We start from the raw sequence: 18,342 nt of genomic DNA, 5'->3' as shown, positions 1-18,342 counted from the left end.
CTTTTATGGCTTCTATCATGGTCCTGAGCTCATCTTTTTTTTTTTTTTTTTTTTTTTTTTTTTTTTTTTTTTTAATGTTTTGTGGTACTGGGAATTGAACCCAGAGCCTCCTCCTTCTCACTGAGCTACATCCCCAGCTCTTTTTGTTGTATCACCGAGTTGCCTAGGCTGGCCTCTAGCTTGTGATTCTCCTGCCTTGCCTCTCAAATACTGCCATTTTCTTAGTTTTCCTCTTTCCATAGTACAGTGGGCCCTTGACTTATGAACTCAGTTCTTTTGTGAGGGCTAGTTATAGCTCAAGTTGGTCAGGCTCCTGTACACAGCCTTCAGAGTCTCACTCCTGTATAATTTTAGGCCACATCCTTAGAGACAGATTGGCCCAGGATTTCTCAGTTAAACCCCACACAGGAAAGGATGTTGTAATGTTCTTTCCAGAAATCTTTAAAGGTTAATCTGTATCTGAGATAGTCTGGAAGTACAAGTGGACAGCATTTAGGTTGTAACTCAAGACTTTGGTTGTAAATTAAAACTAAAATGCCAGTTATAAACCAAATTGTTTGTATATTAGGCCAGTAGTAACTTGAGAGTCCACTGTACTCTTTGCCTAGATTACCCCAGAAAACATATTGAGACTGAATTCTAAAGATGATGGCATAGCATTCCAAAGTATGAAAGTAATATTTTAAATGATGCAGTGTATTAAAGCAAGCAGAGATTGGATGATTCTTTTCATACAACTGATAGTGAAGAAAATGGATCAGAATCAAGGTAAATGCCAGAGAGCAATTGTTTATACAGCAGTTTAGAGAAGGGGTGTAGGTAACTTGTGTGGTTAAGCCAATTAGAGATAACATGGGATTGAGCCAGATAATTCTTTGACTAATACAAGTGAGGGAAGCCTGTTTAGACATCTCAGCTCAACTGTCTTCTGTGTGATTTCTCTACTTCTGCTTGGTCATCAAGAATTCTAAAATAAGGGCCAGGGATGTAGCTCAGTGGTGCTGCACCTGCCTGGCAAGTACAAGGTCCTGAGTTTGATCCCCAGTGCTAAAAGGAAAAAGAATCCTAAAATAAACCAGGCACGGTCGTGCATACCTATAATCTCAGCACTCAAAAGGCTGACGCAGGAGGATTACCACAAGTTCAAGCCAACCTAAACTACATAGTGAGACCTTGACTCAAAACTCAATACTATACTTCAAAATGTATAATAGATAATGTGAAATAAGAAGAAAAGTTCTAAAGGGGAAAGGAAGGGTAGTGGAAAGGAAAAAATAGAAACAAAGTCTTTGTAAATAGGGAGGGGTGGAGCAGTTAAAGGGTAGGCAGGGGAATGGGGAAAAAATAACCAAGATATATCATATAAAGGTACAAATTTTCAATGAGGGAATGTCATATTGTACACCTAAAATGTACCAATAAACTCAATGAAAAAATAAATACAATACAATAAAATAAAATACATCACATCTGGGCCAGGGATTTAGCTCAGTGGTGCTGCCACCTGCCTCCCAAGCTCAAGGTCCCAAGTTTGATCCCTGGTATCCCCCCAAAATCAATCTAAACATGGTTACTATTTTTGCTCTGCCAGAGGTGAAAGAAAAGTACTTTTATCCTATTATACAGATCACTGCTTACACATTTAGGAGCCTTAGACTAAGCAGGTAACATTCTCCTAGCTTTGTGTCCCTCTCATACATATCTGAGAAGTGCTTGGCTGTAGCTCTGGTTAATTACTCATGAGAGCCCATTACTCACTGGGGTCATGGTGCTTTTCACATGCCTAACTGCTTCTTGAGTATCCTCCCTTGTTCTTTGTTAGTTCAAACTCTTTCCTTCCTTCAGGTCCCAAACAAATTTTGCTGTAAAACTATTTTTGATCTCTCCTGTCTACTGTAGTCTCTGGCCCACTTGGAAATTCTGTGCATTTTTATTCTGTGCTTTGATCTAGCACATTTCTTATGCTATTTGAACTATAAACTTTTAAATTCCTATATATTTTATATTATCTCTTAATTAACGTTGTAAACTCCTTGAGGGCAGGAACCATCAGATTGTTTTAGTTCCCTCTTTTTTGGAAGGGTGTCTTAGATGTGAGGGTGATCTGGCTTCAATATCTGTCACCCCACTGAGTGCCAGGGTTGATTCAGCTGATTTGGCTGGTTAGGTGGGTATCTCTTTCCTACCTCACCACTCTGTGTGCATCCCTTCCGAAGCTGTATGCTCAGTTGAAGAGGGGAACCCTCCCCTACACCCATAGAGGAGGACCATTTCCAAGGTCAGGGTTATATGGGTACCTTCGCTCCCTTGCTAGAACCTCCAAACAAGCTCTCAAGAAAGGTGTCTTTTTGAGCAGGCATGGTAGTGCACACCTGTAATCCCAGCATTTGGAGGTCGAGGCAGGAGGATCATTGTGAGTTCAAGGACAGCCTGGGCTACATATTGAGTTCAAAGCTAACCTGAACTGTGTAGCAAGATCCTGTCTTGATTTTTAAAAGGGTGGTGGTGGTGTAGGGGGTGTCTTTTGACATTAATGACTATGAGCACATAAATATTTGATGAAACTCTTTTGGTTTATGTCCTATTTATGATGCATGTATAGTACCCATTGACTGCTGAACAGCAAGCTACAGTATATGGGGCCTCTGTCTGGCTCAAACTACAGGCATTTATTTTTTCCAGTGATGATTCTGAGATTGAAGTATCATTAAATGCTCAGTCAACACAGTTATTTCCCTAGTCCTCTAACATTTGCTGTGGCCCAATTAATTAAACCATAGATGTTCTCTTACAGTGGGATGTACTAGAATTTTCATATTCTTTCTTGCAGGACCGGGTGACTTTTAGAAGAATCATAGTAAAAAACAATGCAAACAAGAGGAAGATGTTTGAATCATTTATTGAGTCTGTGCCAGTCCTTAAATCATTAGAGGTAAAGTCTAAATAGAAGTTTGTCTGTGAACATTAGGAGAAGCTGTTAAACTATCATTAGATTTTTCAAAACCTACTATTCTAAGGCATCTCTATTTAGATAGGATGGCTTTCAGTAAAATCTTCCTGATAATTTGTGTGTCCATTGTTTCAGGTGTCAGAACGAATGAAGATTGTGGATGTGATAGGAGAAAAGAACTATAAGGATGGAGAGTGTATAATCACTCAGGTGAGTAGTACCTTACAAGCTCCTTTCCTACAAGTCACTATCTGAATGCTGTGCCTCACTTCTTGCAGGGTCCTCTGCGGCCCATTGATGTTCATCTCACAATATATGCAGGCTCTTGCTTTCATTCACCTTTTTTGGTTTTCTGGTATTTGTTATTTTGGATGTCATTTTGTTTTGAGTAAACTTTGTTTATGACTGTTAAAACCTGGAGAAGATTAATGGTTTGTGCCTGCTGCCTGCTGTATATTTGATGCACAGGTATCCTGTTAGCTAACTCTAACTCTGGTTTGGACCAGTGTCCTGAGAGTTCAGTGATTAGATATCTTTATCTATAGGCAATCTTTAATATTTTCTTGCATCTTTTTCTCGTGTTATTTTTGGACACTAAGAATCCCCACAGTAGGCCAAACCATTGTAATTATAGTGCTGTGTAATAGTTTTGCCTATTGTATTTGCATTTTATGTGTGTAGTGAGTGTTTTTCAAGTATAAGCTTCTCTGCCTGCATTCTGACAAGGGCACTAGGAAGTCCTTGTTCTGGGTTGGGTGATGTGACTGTATTTTAGCACAGAGCTGGGACTAGGAGTCCTCAGTCCTGTAGGTGGAGCTATAGGCCTCATGCTATAGATCCTTCACACTGATTTTAGGAATTAGGAAGTATGTCAGATCTAAGAAGCCACAGTGCTTTCTGTGTTGTCTGTTCGTGGAAATGAATTGATAGGAGTAAGATGATGCTCATCTTACTATAGGCCACTCTTGGCAGTATCTTAGACCAAGGTTTCTCAGACTAGCAGCATCAGCTTTATGTAGGAATGGTAGAAATTGTTACCAATACAAATGGACCCTACACCGGACCCTACACCAGACCCACTAAATCATCAACTATGTTTTATGAGATTTGTTTGTTTTAATTGGAAGAGTTTCAGAACCATCTCCACAACCATGGTATACTGCATTTCCATCACCCCAAACAGTGCTTGCATTTGTATTTGTAGTCAGTATTCTTTCTTACAACCTCATTCCTAGAAACCAGTGATCTGCTGTCACAGTAGCAATTCCTTTTCCATAATTTCATATAAATGGAGTCATAATTCATAACAGTGTATAGATTTTTGTGTCTGGATTCTTAGTATAATATTGTTGAAATTTGTCCATGCTATATGTATCAGTAGATAATCCTTTTTATTGCTGAGTAATTGGTCATTATATGGGTATACCATGATTTGTCTTTTCCATTTACCAGTTAAGGAACATTTGGCTTCTTCCCAATTTGGGGCAATTATGAATAAAGCTGCTATGAATATCTGCATATACGACTTTGGGGAAGGAGGAGGGGGGTTTAGAATTGCTCTGTAATTCAGGCTGGCCTTGGACTCATTACATAGCCCAAACTGGCCTTGAACTTGCAGCAATCCTCCTGCTTCAGCCTCTCAAGTGCTAGGATTATGGGCATGTGCCACTATGTTCAGTGTGTGTGTGTGTGTGTGTGTGTGTGTGTGTGTGTGTGTGTATTGTTTTGAGATAGAGTCTCACTATGTAGTTGAGACTGACCTGGAACTCACGATGTAGCCCAGGCTGGTCTCGAACTCACAGCAATCCTCCTGCCTCAGCCTCCTGAGTACTGGGATTATAGGTGTGCACCACCATGCCCAGCTCGACTTACATTTTTATTATCTTGGGTGAATACTTTGGAGTGCAATTGCTGGGTCTTGTAGTAAATGTATATTAACTGTAACAAGCAGCCAAATTGTTTTGAAAAATGACTGTACCTCTTTTCATTCTCACCAGCAATATATAGAAATTCCAGTTGCTCTTATCCTCATTAATACTTGGTATTGATAGTCTTTTTAATTTAGATATTCTAGTCAATATGAAGTGATATCTCTTTGTAAACTTCTTTACATAGTCTGAGTATATTTTATTGGACAAACAATTTGCAAGTAATTCTAACAGTCTGTGGTTGTTTGGGGTTCATCTTTTCATTTTTCTGAGTGGTAGCTTTGGTTCTGTTTTGGTTTGGTTTGCTTTTTGGATTTTTGAGACTCAGTTTTGCTTTGTAGTTCAGGCTGGCCTTGAACACACAGTATAACTGAGGCTGCCTAAAACTCATGGTGATTCTCCTGCCTTAGACTCCCAAGTGCTGAGGTTACAGGTGTGCAACACCACACCTGGCTCAATGGTAGCTTTTCAAGGGTAAAATTTTTCATTTTGACACACCTAGTTTATCATCTTTTTCTCCTTTTTTCTAGTTTGTACTTTTATGCCCTACTTTAAACAGTTGTCACAAAATTATTAAGATTTTCTCTACAGGATACAAAATCATGTTAATAAATCAGTAGCTTTTTATATACCAATAGTGAACTAAGCTATCTACAGATTCATTGTAATCCCCATCAAAATTCTAATAAAAAAATTCTAAAGATATTCTTCATAGAACTGGAAAAAAAATCCTATAATTCATATAGAAACACAAAAGACCCAGAATAACAAAGCTATCCTAGGCAAAAAGAGCAAGGTTGGAGGCATCAAATTTTCAAATTATATTACAAAGACATAGTAATAAAAACAGTATGATACTGGCACCAAAATAGACCAGTGAATAGAATCAAGGACACAGAAACAAACCAATGCAACTAGAGCCCTCAGATTCTTAACAGAGGAGTCAAAAAGCATATGTTGGAGAAAAAAATAGCCTCTTTAACAAATGGTGCTAGGAACATTAGATACCCTATGTAGAAGATTGAAACTAGATCCCTGTCTTTCACCTTGTACAAAAGTCAATGTAAAATGAAGGTGGGTGTAGTGGCATACACTGAGGCAGGAGAATTGCCATGAGCTCAAGGCTAGTCTGGGCTACACATGCTATGTGTGTCTCTGACCTCCTTCTGTCTTTCAGGGTGATAAGGCTGACAGCTTTTACATCATCAAGTCTGGTGAAGTGCGCGTCATGATTAGGAGCAAGGTGAGTATGTGTGGATGGTGTGAGGACACAGGAACCAGGTGCACACACAGGAAGTACTGTGTCAAATTGTAAGATGTGTTCAGGGTATCAAGCCATCATTGCAGTGATGTGGGATTAGTTTCCTTCTGGTGCTCCTGCCTTCACCTCTACCTTATAATTAATGATATGAAGAATATTGACACACAGACAAATAAGAAAAATATAACCATAATAGAAAATGGGGAAATTATATAATGAAAAATACATATGGGATGAATATGAAGAAAGTTCCCTTTTTAGAGTCCTGTCAGGGAGATCTCTAGAACATTATGGATTATTTTGGCCATTTGAGAGCCAGGCATCGTGTTACACACCTGTAATGCCAGCACTGGGGAGACCGAGACAAGAGATCGCCAGGAGTTTGAGGTCAGCCTAGACTACATAATAAGTCAAGTCCAGCTTGAACTACACAGTGATACCTTGTCTTAAAAATGAAACAAGGGGCTGGGACTTGGCTCATTGGTTCCGCTGTCTCCTAAGCACAAGGGCCCAAGTTCGATCCCTGGTACAAAAAATAAATAAAATAAAATGTTAGATGAGGAGAGCTAGAAAATTAGTGATCTATAAATGAGGGAGTGAGGCTTACCAGCAAGTCCATCATCACTATGCTTCCTTTTTCTCTCTCTCTCTTTCCTTTTTTTTTCTCTCTACTTTTTTGAAAAATATTTTTGAAGAACATAGATTGTGTTAAAATAATAAGAGATAGTGCATACCAGTGATCCCAGCACTTGGAAGGCTGAGGCAGGTGGATCACTGCAAGTTCAAGACCTGTTTGGACTACATAGTAAGTTCAAGGCCAGCCTTAACTACATAGTAAGACCTTGTTTCAAAAAACAAACAAACAAAAATAGTGAGTTATGTATGAAACCCGTTGGTAAAATATACTTAGTATAGGTTAATAAGTATGGAGAAAAGAGAGAAAATAAGTATTACAGTTTAGTGCACGTGCACGCGTGCGTGCGCGCGCGTGTGTGTGTGTGTGTGTGTGTGTGTGTGTGTGTGAACGCGCGTGTGTGTGTGTGTGTGTGTGTGTGTGTGTGTGTGACTAGGGATTGCACCCAGGCCCATTGCACTAAGCTACATCCCCAGCCCTTTTTGAGACAGGGTTTTGCTAAGTTTCCCTGGGAGGGCTGCAATCCTCCTCCCTCAGCCTCCAGAGTGCTGGGATTGCAGTCATTTACCACCACGTTGGGCTAAGTCACTTGGTTCTTAATTAAAAATAGATCTGTTGTTTCACATGAAATAGTAGTTTGATAGTTCTGTGTTCTTAAAGTTTTTCAACAACTGACATTTATCTGTATGTTTGTTTGTTTGTTTTTTGAGACAGACCCTTGCTGTATAGTCCAGGCTGGCCTTGAACTTGTGGCAGTCCTCCTTCCTCAAGTCTGAGTGCTGGGAATGCAAGCATGAGCTACCTCTCTGTTTCTTAAATGTTCTTTGGCACTTCCTATCATCACGCAGAGTGTTTGTTATGTGGGTGATACCTGTCACAGCATGACATCTGAGAATTGGAGGACTTGTCAAAAAGGCACAGCCTGCTGAGCATGGTGGTATATGCATGCTGTAGCCCCAGCACTCAAGAGGCTGAGGCAGGAGGATCACCTGGAGTTTGAGGCCACTCTGAACTATATAATGAGACTCAAAAAAACAAAACAAGAGCTGGGGATTTAGCTCAGTGATTCTACTGCCTGTCTTTCAAGTACAAGGTCTCAAGTTTGATCCCAGGTACCAAAAAAAAAAGAACAAAACAAAAGGCAGAGCTATTGGCTATATCCCAGATCTGCTGAGTCAGAATCTCCATTATCAGGAAATTTGCATTATAAGGGAGTTGATGTATGTGTGTGAGTTAGAAGTGCTATCCTAGAGAAGGAGCTCAATGGAAGTGAGTGTTTGCAGTCCTGGAGCTGCTGTATAATTGGCAAAAAGAACGCGGCTCTCTTGGGACCAACCAGCTTCAGCGCTCACAGGTCACTGTAGAAGTGGGGAAAGAGGAAAAGTCAAACCATGTAAGCTAGTGAATTTACCCTTCAGAACAAGTAAACATTTCTCTCTTTGCCTATAAAATAAAGTGGTTTGTAGAGATGAAGACTTAATTCTTATTAATAAATTATAGTTTTTTTACTCAAATTACTGCTTAGCTCAGCAGATGGGTTTAAAAAAATATGAAACTCTAGATGTTAAATACAATGTAGGGGTAGGGGATTTAGCTCAGTTGTTCTGCCACCTGCCTCAAAAGTGCAAGGTCCTGAGTTTAATCCCCGGTACCAAAAAAAACAAAAAAAAAACAAAATAAATACAATGTAGTGGATTATAAAATGTTTATTTAACTGTTCTTAAAAATGGGGAGGTAGGGGAATTAATTCAGAATATAGATTATACTTAGAAAATCTATCTTTTTAAAGAACAGTTTAAGACAGGCAGTCTCAAAGAGACTGAGGAGAAGAAATCCAAGGTTGCGGCTTATTATCTGAGAAGTTCATAATTTAGAAAGAATTAGAAAAAGACCTTGTCTTTCTCATTGTATAGCACAATTTGGCATCTCCAAGAAAATGGTCTGCTCCTTTATTCTTGTTTTTTTGAGACAGGGTCTCACTGTGTAGTTGAGACTGACCTGGAACTCACTATGTAGCCCAGGCTGGTCTTGAATTTACAGCGATTCTCCTGCTTCAGCCTCCTGGGTGCTGGGATTACAGGTGTGCGCCACCATACCTGGCTTGCACCTTTATTCTTGATATTTAGCCATTACTTGAAAAATACTACGTCTCAGTAGAGCCCCAGGGAAAGCCAACTCTTCTGTTGAAACCAGTCCACTGAGTTGAGTGCATGGAGCTCACATGATGTGCGTAGAGTGCAGTTAGTTTCTCTGTAACTATGCTGAGTGTACTGAGAAGTGTGAGTGTATGTAACTGGACATAGCCAGCTGTGATCCTTGTAGTTCAGATAATGTTCTCTGCCTGATGTAGACTAAAACAAACAAGGATGCTGGGAGCCAGGAGGTTGAGATTGCCCGTTCCCACAAGGGGCAGTACTTTGGAGAGCTTGCACTGGTCACCAACAAACCTAGAGCTGCTTCGGTTTATGCAGTTGGGAATGTCACCTGCTTAGGTAAGAAAAATTCTTCATGCATTAATACTTTTTTTCTAATGTGCATTATTTTTTTCCACCAGCTCTCTCACTTACATGTAGGCATGGACAGTTTGTATCACCAGCCAGAGATGGGTTAATATTTTCTTTTAATGAGCGTTTTCTGTGGGGGTTTGCTTGGCATTGAACCCAGAGCCTCACCTATGCTGTGCACACACTGCAACACCGAGCTACTCCCAGTGCCCTAGTAAGTGTTTCTGAGCAGAGTACAGCATGTGAGGGAGACAGATGACACCATCCAGTCATGTCAAAAGAGTAGCAATGGAGGCAAGGCTGTGGGAGAACGGCAAACAGGTGCTGTTGGACTCTCCAAGTCTTAAACTTACTGAATTTATTGTCTTGGATGAAATTTCCTTTTTTAAAATTTATTAAATGGAGACAATGTCTTGCTAATTTGCTAAGTTACTCAAGCTGGCTTTAAACTTGGAATCATCTATTCTCAGTATTCCAGAGTTCTGGGATTACAGGTGTGCATTACCACATGTGGCTTGCAAATCCTAAACTTAGATGACCCCATTTTGCTGCATTCATGTGGAGACAACTCTTATCCAAGTACCTGTGGGTACAGTTAGGAGAAGGCTAGAATGCAGAAAATGACTTGAATTGTTAGGGTAGAGAACTGATTCTCTCCCTCACTTCTTTTTAACAATGTAGTTATGGATGTTCAAGCATTTGAGAGACTTCTGGGGCCCTGCATGGACATTATGAAGAGAAACATCTCACACTATGAAGAACAGCTAGTGAAGATGTTTGGCTCCAGCTTGGATCTGACCGACCCTGGACAATAGATATGCCACATCCCAGAGCCTTCTCAGTGTAACACCAGACCCTTCTGGTCAGCCACAGAACACATACAGAAAACAGACACAACAGAACCATCCCTGCTGTTGCCACCATTGCTGCGATTGCTATGGTTTTGGGCATTTAGAAAATTTGAAAGTCAGCACTAAAGGATGAGCAGAGGTTTGACCCACACCTCCATTTTGCTTCTGAAAGCCCATTATTAAACCACTTGTAATGATTACTCCAACCCAGTTTTCGCATCTTTGGTTTAGGATGGCATGTCTCTCCAACAATTAAGTGCCTGATATGAAGTCCAAAGTATAAACATCCTCCTTTCCTCTCTTGCTGCTACTGTTGCTTTTGGAAGTTACCATAAAGTCTGCAGAAACCTGTTGTATAACTGTAGACACGGTCCTCCCATCTTTTTCAAGGGAAGAAATGTAGCCTTCAGTCTCTTCATGTATCTTTTGAGAAAGTCCACATATGTGTTTACAATTGCTGCCTTTGGTTTTATAGTAGAAAGTGGTACCAGATGTGATGGAGTCTGTGGTCCACTGACATTATTCGGTCTGCTAACAGCTTCACACATTATGGCTGTTTTCAGATCCACGGTGATGCTTATGGAAAGACATAAAAGATTAGTTCCAAAGCAGACTGCGTAGAACCCATGTTAGAGCAAAAATACTTGAATTCAGCACATTTTACAAGTAGTAGAGAGCAAGGAAAGGTTTTCTGGGTTAGAAGTTTTTTCTTTTGTTTTGGTGAATGTTTTGTTTAACCTCTGAGGTTTGCATGCATGAGTGAATTGTCATCCATTTATAAGGAGCCAGGGGTGGCCATTTATTTCATTTGCTTAGAGCGTGGTTCGGTAGAAGTAGCCAGGGTTGGAGGTGCCATTACTTGATCTGAGCTAAATATTCTTCTCAGCAGGTCCAGCTATTTCTTGTTTCCAGTTGCTTCTAGTACCTAATGGCAGTATGCTGACAAGAAGTGCTACACAGACAGCCCATTCCTTCTCCTCGAGTTGTTGCATAGTTTGGTTGTCGAACTGTCAGTTTTTTTAATTATTTAGAATCCCTCTTATCTTCTCTCTTCTCTCTCCCTCTTCCTCTTCCTCTTCTCTTCTCTTCTTCCTTGGCTGGGTGCGTGGAGCACACCTGTAGACCCAGCACTCAGGAGGTTAAGGCAGGAAGATTTCTGTTAGTTCGAGGCAACTACAGAGTGAGACCCTGTCTCAAAACAAAACAAAATAAAACAAAACAAAACAAAAAAACCTGTTAGGGGAATTCCCCTTGGAATGTATTCATCTATATGGAACTTGTCAGCTGCCTCAGACATTCATTCTAAAGTTCAACTTTGTGTTAATTTCCAGAAATTGACATCCCTGGGACTGGGGATATAGCTCAGTGGTAGTGTACTCACCCAGCAAGCAAGAGCCCCTGGGCTAAGTCCTCAGCACCACACACACAAAAACAAAAGGCATCATTAACAGTTTCAATGAATTACTGTGAAGACCTTTTTAATTAAGATGTTGGGATATTTTGGGTTCTAATTGCTCATCCCCTAAGACAGTAATTTAACTTGTATTTTAAAAAATTTTAACCTTTTAATTTTAGCAGGTAAAATTCTTATGAATTGTCCTAATTAGCTATATTTCAGAATGATTTTTTTTTTTTCTTCAGAGTGATTTAGAATCAGATGCCACAAGGGATCCATGAAGTAGGACTCTTTTTCAGACTACCCTGGGTAACCTATTTTGCAACTCTCAGAATCATGAAAGGCTATATGCAACTAATACTCCAAAACAGGCAGCTAGCACTGGGAAAGCCCATGTGGTAATCCCACATTTTCCTAAGTATTTCTTTTGTATGGTATATAAGTAAATTCAGAAAGCAGGTTTTGTACTTTACCAGGTAAGAACCACACCTGTTTCTTGCAAAGATAGCAGGTGCATTGGGCTTCAAGAGCGACTCAGAAGTCCAGCCTCAGACCGTGTTAGGATTGTGTTTGAATGCTGAGAAGATGCCCCCTGCCATTTCTTCATGCCAGCATTGGTTAGGGTTTTTTGAATCCTGTGCCATTTACGGGTAGGTATGGGCCTTCTCACAAATCCCACTATGTCTTCCCTTTTACAAAGCTCTCCTTGACACCCTGACACATCGATGGTTACCATTTTACAGGTTAGAATTCATCAAGTTCATGTCTTCCTGCTCCAACTCCATTGGACATAGGCCCATCAGTCCAGTCCCTCAGTGCATGTGACTCCCCTGGGGCAGAGGATTAAGAGGGTGGGCCCCTAGCTTGAAGAAAGGAGACATTAAAGGGAGCAGCATGAATGAGAAAGAGCAAAGCCATCATCATAGTGTTCCAGTTCCCTTTGCAGCTTGAAGAATCAGAGGTGACAGACCAAGTCTGACTGAGGCCTGAGGTGTCCCCTTTGTGCCAGGCGAGCCTGACACTTAACAGCTGAGCCTCACAGAGAGGAATACATATTGGAAAGAAATTCCTTTGTTGTTTCATGTTTTCTTCTAAGGGTTGGAGCTTTATACCCTCTTTCCTATCTTTGTTTTGGATTTTAGATGGCACAGAATGTTTCTGAGAGGCTTAGGCTTGAGGTCCAACCTGCAGTGTTTTCCTTCCTTTTGGCCCTGTTTTCTCTTTTCTTGGCTGAATTTTCTGAAGGAAAGGTTGGTGTGCTCTTGTCCCCTTGGTTCATAGTCTTCATATAGAATTATATTATACATAAAATTGCTATTTAGTCTCAGAAACCAGAAGAGAGCTTTTCTTGGAGCAGATTAGTGAGTGAATTCAGCAGCAAAGTGGGAAGTAGTCCTCCAGCCAGGAGAGATGGTGTTCATCCCGAGTGCCTAGATTCTGGGCAGGCACCATGGACACAGCGTGTTGTGTCATGTCACAGAGTACAATCTTCTCTCACTTAGAAAAACCGGATGCTTGGGTCAGGGATTTAGTTCAGTGGTTCCACCACCTGCCTCACAAGTGCAATGTCCTGAGTTCGATCCCCAGTACCAGAAAGAAAGCAAGAAAGAAAGAAAGGAAGGAAGGAAGGAAGGAAGGAAGGAAGGAAGGAAAAGTGGAAGCATTTTGTACAGAAACAAAGGAAAGGGACCCACAAATGTCATCTTTTATCTTTTCTTTTCAGTGGGCTGATGTTGAACTTTTTGTTTTTGACATGTATTTGTAAAATCAACCTTGCTAAGATACAAGTTGTTTTGATTTTTCACTGTTACCTCTTGTTCTTCCTGTCTTGACTGCTGATGTTCTTCAGTGATTCTAATGTCTATTTTATGGGAAGCAGCCTTCCCATGGGTTTCCTTTTACACACTGGCAGGGCTATCTTTATACTCAAAAAAAAAAAAAAAAAAAAGTAAGATAATTGTCACTCACCTCCTGGGGGATTTGCAGAAAATCATTTAGCCCACTTTGATTGAAGGGTAGAGTCCTCATTGTTTTTTTAAGCTTGTAATAAATGATACCTAATTCAGCATTATTGTGCTACCTCAAGGATAAAAATGTTTTAAAGTTATTTTGGTCCTGAGTTCTACATACAGTGTTTGAAATGTCTTTCAATTGGAGTTATTTTTTAAGTCATTGGGGTGAATCTTGTTTTAACCTGTTTTACACTTGTATTTTAATCTCAGAAGAATGATTGGGAAGCAATCAATTTTTGTTTTGTGGTATTGAACATATTTATAATTAAAAGTCATTAAGAATTAAATCATTATTTGCCATAAACAAAGTTGGGATTTTTTTTAAAAGGAAACTCTCGGGCTTGGCCTCACTCTTGGTTAATAAAGGCTGACACATCATTTTCTGGTGCAATGTGTTGTGTGCTTTACCTCTCTTCTAGACCATCGCAGTACTCATCTGGGGGTGCACTTTTGGTTTTTTTGAAGCAGGGTTAGGCTGGCCCTGAATTCACTGTGTAGCCCAGGCTGGCCTCCAGCTTGTACTCTCGTGGAGATCATCGTGTCTCAGCCTCCCAAGTGCTGGGATTACAGGTACGCACCACCACACCTGGCAGCTAACACTGTTTAGATTGGTGTACAAGCTCCTGAAAAGTAGGGAGAAGTCCTGGGATATGCAGATATGCACTATTCAGGATTCATTTGAGAAGGGGGCTGGGGATTTGGTTTTGACCTGAGTCTAGAGGCCAAAGAACCAAGAAAACTAATGCTGTAGTTCTTGTCTAAATGTCAGAAGGCTTAAAATTCAGGAAGATCTGATGTTTCCATTTGTGTCTGAAGGCAGAAGAAAAGCCAATGTGTCATTTCATTTCAGAGGTAGTCAAGAAGGAAAATTCTCTTCTACTTAGGGAAGGTCAGCCTTTTTGTTCTAATCAGGCTTTCACCTGATTATATGAGGCCCATCTCCATTAGAGAAAGCAGCCCCCCCCCCAGTTTACCAAGTTAAATGTTAATCTCGCCCAGAAATATTCATTATAACGAGTGATTAAATATCTCGGAACTCCATGGCCCAGCTAAGTTCACACACGTGCACACACACACACACACACACACGCACACACATTTTTTAACGTCGTCTTACTGTGTAGTTCAGGCTGGTCTTGAATTCACTGTGTGCTTAGGATAGGCTTGAACTCACGGCGAACCTCCTGCCTCAGCCTCCAAAATGCTGGGATTACAGGTGTTCACCACTGTACCCAGCTATGACGTGCCAAATTAACCATCATGGCTGAGGTTTGAATTGTTTTGGATAGGTGCAGAGGTACCCAATATATTCCTTACCAGGATGATCACCAATGAAACTCAACAGAAATCTCTCCCGTCTTCCAGTTTTATGTCATTTCCCTCTTTGTAACATGCCTACCACCAGAACTGACAAGGGTAGGCCAGGGATTTAGCTCAGTGGTTCTGCTGCCTGCCTTGAAAGTCCAACGACCCAAAACAAAAAAAACAAACTGATAAGGGTGCTGTGACAGCCCAGTATATACACAGTGTCTGTCTAGGAGACCAAAGGAAACTCATTCTGTAATAAAGCAATGTTGGATCTCCCCTCATCCAAACTGATGTGCCTGCCCGTACAAATAGCCAAGTAATGGGAACATATGAAATAGCCACACGGGTCCCAAGAAACGGGATTCTCCCAAAGCAAAATAGCCTTTTCAAGGCTTTAAAAATTAAATGTGAGCTGGTCATGATGGTGCACATATGTAATCCCAGCACTTGAGAGGCAGCTGTGAGTTTGAGGCCAGAATTCATTGCCAGCCTAAACTACACAGTGTGACCCTGTCTCAAAAAAAACAAAATTAAATGTTGTGTGGGGGGGTGGTTTGGTGATTGTATTTTGCTGTGACTCAAGTTCCACAGCAATGTCAAGATCATGTCTGTTGTCTCTGCCTTGAGGAAGGAACATCACAAGAGAACTTGGCTATGCTAGTGTGTTGTGACATGAAGTTAGAAACTTGTTCCATCAAAGTTACTTCAGTATATCCTAAATGACCTTAGTCACTTAATTTTATAACAACAAAAGTTAAAAGAGTATTACCTATGATTTGGAAGAAAATTGAGGTCATTTCACATCTTCTCTAAGACAAACACCTCATTACAGATGCTTGCCAGTGATCCATACTATTACCAGATTGTTTTTAGATGTACAAATAAAATGTAAAATATTGAGCAGAAGTAGAATAATCACTTGTGCATTCAGGTAAGTATTGCCAAATTCTGAAGTGAAATGTGAGAAGTTAGATCTGACTTGGCTTATTTGTTCATTGAACAAATTCTGATGACCAACTGTGGACATTCCTGACACTTTTTTTTTTTTTTGAGATAGTGTCTCACTATGTAGTTCAGGCTGGCCTTGAACTCATTATGTGGCCCAGTCTAACCTTGAACTCCTGGTGATCTCCTGCCTCAGCCTCCCCTAAGTGCTGGAATTATAGGTGCACACTACCATGCTCAGCTCATTCTCGACACTTTAAACCTAAGGAATTAGTAACAGCTGCTGAGGTCCGCCATAGGCTTCCTGAACATTAGTTACTTGCTTAAGCCAAATACCCAACACCCACAGTTAAAGGAGGAGAGGTTTATTTTGGCTCACAGTTCAGTCCGTGGTCAGACCACTAGAGGGAAGAACACCATGGCAGAGGACAAGCAGCTCATTTTCAGGAAGCATATAGAGGTCAAGGGAGGAGCTGGGAATTGAAATACACCCTTCTGGTCACACCCATAGTGACCTGCCTCTCCACCCCAGCTCCTAGCAGCGAGTCAGCTATAATACCCCCATAATTCAGCACCTTCCACAAGCCCCACCTATGAGCATATGAGGCATTGGGGGGACATCTAGATACAAACCATAACATTCTGTTCCCAGCCCCCGAAAGGCTCATGCACATTCTATACAAAAATACGTATAGTCCAACTCTAAGAGTTACCAAAGCCCCAATATTTTCAGTAATGCTGAAAAATTCAAGTCCAAATTCACTTCTGAGACTTAAGGCAAATTCTTAACTGTGAGCCCCTATAAAAATCAAAGTTAACTGCTGACATATAGTGGCACAAGGAAAACATTCCAAAAAGGAATGTTTCTCTTTCCAAAAGGGAAAAATAGGAGGATATAAACCAGTGGGATCAAGCAAGACTGAAACCCAACAAGGCAAACATCAAATCTTATAGGCATGTGTCAAGCACCAAGGGCAAAGATGTGTATTCCCAGTGGCTTGGACACCCCTCCAGTCTACATCAATGCCTGTGGTTTTATCCCTCATGATTTCTCTTTTGGGCTGGCTTTGCTTACTCTTTACGGCCTTCCTCAGCAGATATTCAATGTTCCTGACTTCTCCAGCTTTCTGAGGTCTCTGCTGCACTTTTGGCTTCATGTACTACCCTCCTAAGGACACGCTGCCTGACCTCCCAGCCCTTCTTCTGAGATCTGGGTGGAGGCCTCCATGACCCCAAGACTCTTGTATTCTGCATGCCTGTAAAACTAACACCACATGGATAACACCAAGATTCACCACCAGCTTGAGCAGTAGCCAGGCCCTTTTGCATCATGGCTGCTGAGGCCTCTGACTGCTTAGGTGACAGCATTGTGAAATGAATCCCAAGGTACCAGTTCCCTAGGCCACCATTCTTGAGCAAGGTCCCCTGGGGCTCTCAAATGGAAAGCTATATAGCTTTGCACCTTTGAGCCTGCCAAAGGGAAGAGTCTGCTAATTCTAGACTTGCCCATAAGCCATTTTTCCTATTTTCCTGCTCTGAAATATTTGCCTTCTTTTTAATGCTGATCTTTTCAACAACCAAGCTCCCTTCTGCTCCAGCTTTACAAGACCCAACTTTACAGAAGCTTCCTTTCTAATGAAATGCAAAGCTTTTAAAACCTTTCATCTGTGTTGCTTGCTCTTGATTCTCAATATAGAGCTGGATAAAAGCTGCAGGTAGTACCCATGCCACAGCTTGAATGCTGGGCTACCTTGACATTTCCTCTATCAGACTAGTCTGCTGCCCTTAATCTCAATCTCCCGCAAGTCTCAGGGCATGAACAAAATGTAGACAAATTTTCTGCCAGAGAACGTAACACTTATGACCTGGAGACAAACTGCCTGTGGAGTCCTTACTCCCAACTGAAACCTCCTGAGTCTGGTCTTTACCACCTGCACTTATATCAGCATTCTGATCTGAGCTCAGACCAGAATCTCCTATCAAACTCAGCTTACAACATTCTAGACTTCTCTACCCAGCATCTCCAAACTTTTCCAAGCTCCTCACACGAACCACTTCTAAAGGCTTCTGAACCATGTTGGTCAGGTATTACAGCAATGACCTCATTCTCTAGTACCACAATCTTAGTCACTTTTCTCATTGCTGAGACACAATACCTGACACCCACAACTTAAAAGGAAGAGAGGTCTATTTTGGTTCCCATTAACAGTCCATAATTGGCTGGCTGCATGACAGGATGGCATGGCAGGGGCATAACTGGAAAGCTGCTCACTTTATAGCATCTGGGAAGCAGAGAGAGAGAGAGACAGAGAGATCAAGGTATTAGCCAGGAAGCTAGATATAACTGACCTGCCTTTTCTGACCAGACTCCACCTCCTAACACCAAGCCAGCTGTAGCATCCTATAATCCAATCATCCAATCACCTTCCACAAGCGCAGACTATGCGCACATGAAGCTTTGGGAGACATCTAGATAAATACTATAATGTTGGACGCATACACACACCCTGTATGGCTGGAGTTTATCCTCTGCAGTTCTGGCCATCTGCAGAT

General features: G+C 41.1%; 1 protein-coding gene across 1 annotated transcript in view; it reads left to right on the top strand.

The window, feature by feature from the left end:
- The window catches only part of Prkar2a (protein kinase cAMP-dependent type II regulatory subunit alpha), an 81,963-nt gene extending 70,105 nt beyond the window's left edge, over nt 1–11,858 (top strand). The window contains exons 9-13 of the mRNA XM_033759678.1: nt 2,831–2,932; nt 3,086–3,160; nt 6,056–6,121; nt 9,124–9,265; nt 9,959–11,858. Of these exons, the coding sequence (XP_033615569.1) occupies nt 2,831–2,932; nt 3,086–3,160; nt 6,056–6,121; nt 9,124–9,265; nt 9,959–10,092 (519 nt within the window). The 3' untranslated portion in view covers nt 10,093–11,858. The remainder of the gene's footprint in view (nt 1–2,830; nt 2,933–3,085; nt 3,161–6,055; nt 6,122–9,123; nt 9,266–9,958) is intronic.
- Nucleotides 11,859–18,342: the final 6,484 nt, after the last annotated feature.

Source organism: Fukomys damarensis, unplaced genomic scaffold (genome assembly GCF_012274545.1).
Source record: "Fukomys damarensis isolate Sample0158 unplaced genomic scaffold, DMR_v1.0_HiC HiC_scaffold_37, whole genome shotgun sequence".
NCBI classification, from domain to species: domain Eukaryota; kingdom Metazoa; phylum Chordata; class Mammalia; order Rodentia; family Bathyergidae; genus Fukomys; species Fukomys damarensis.
The sequence above is the reverse complement of the archived record's forward strand: the minus strand, read 5'-3'. Positions and strand labels throughout refer to the sequence as shown.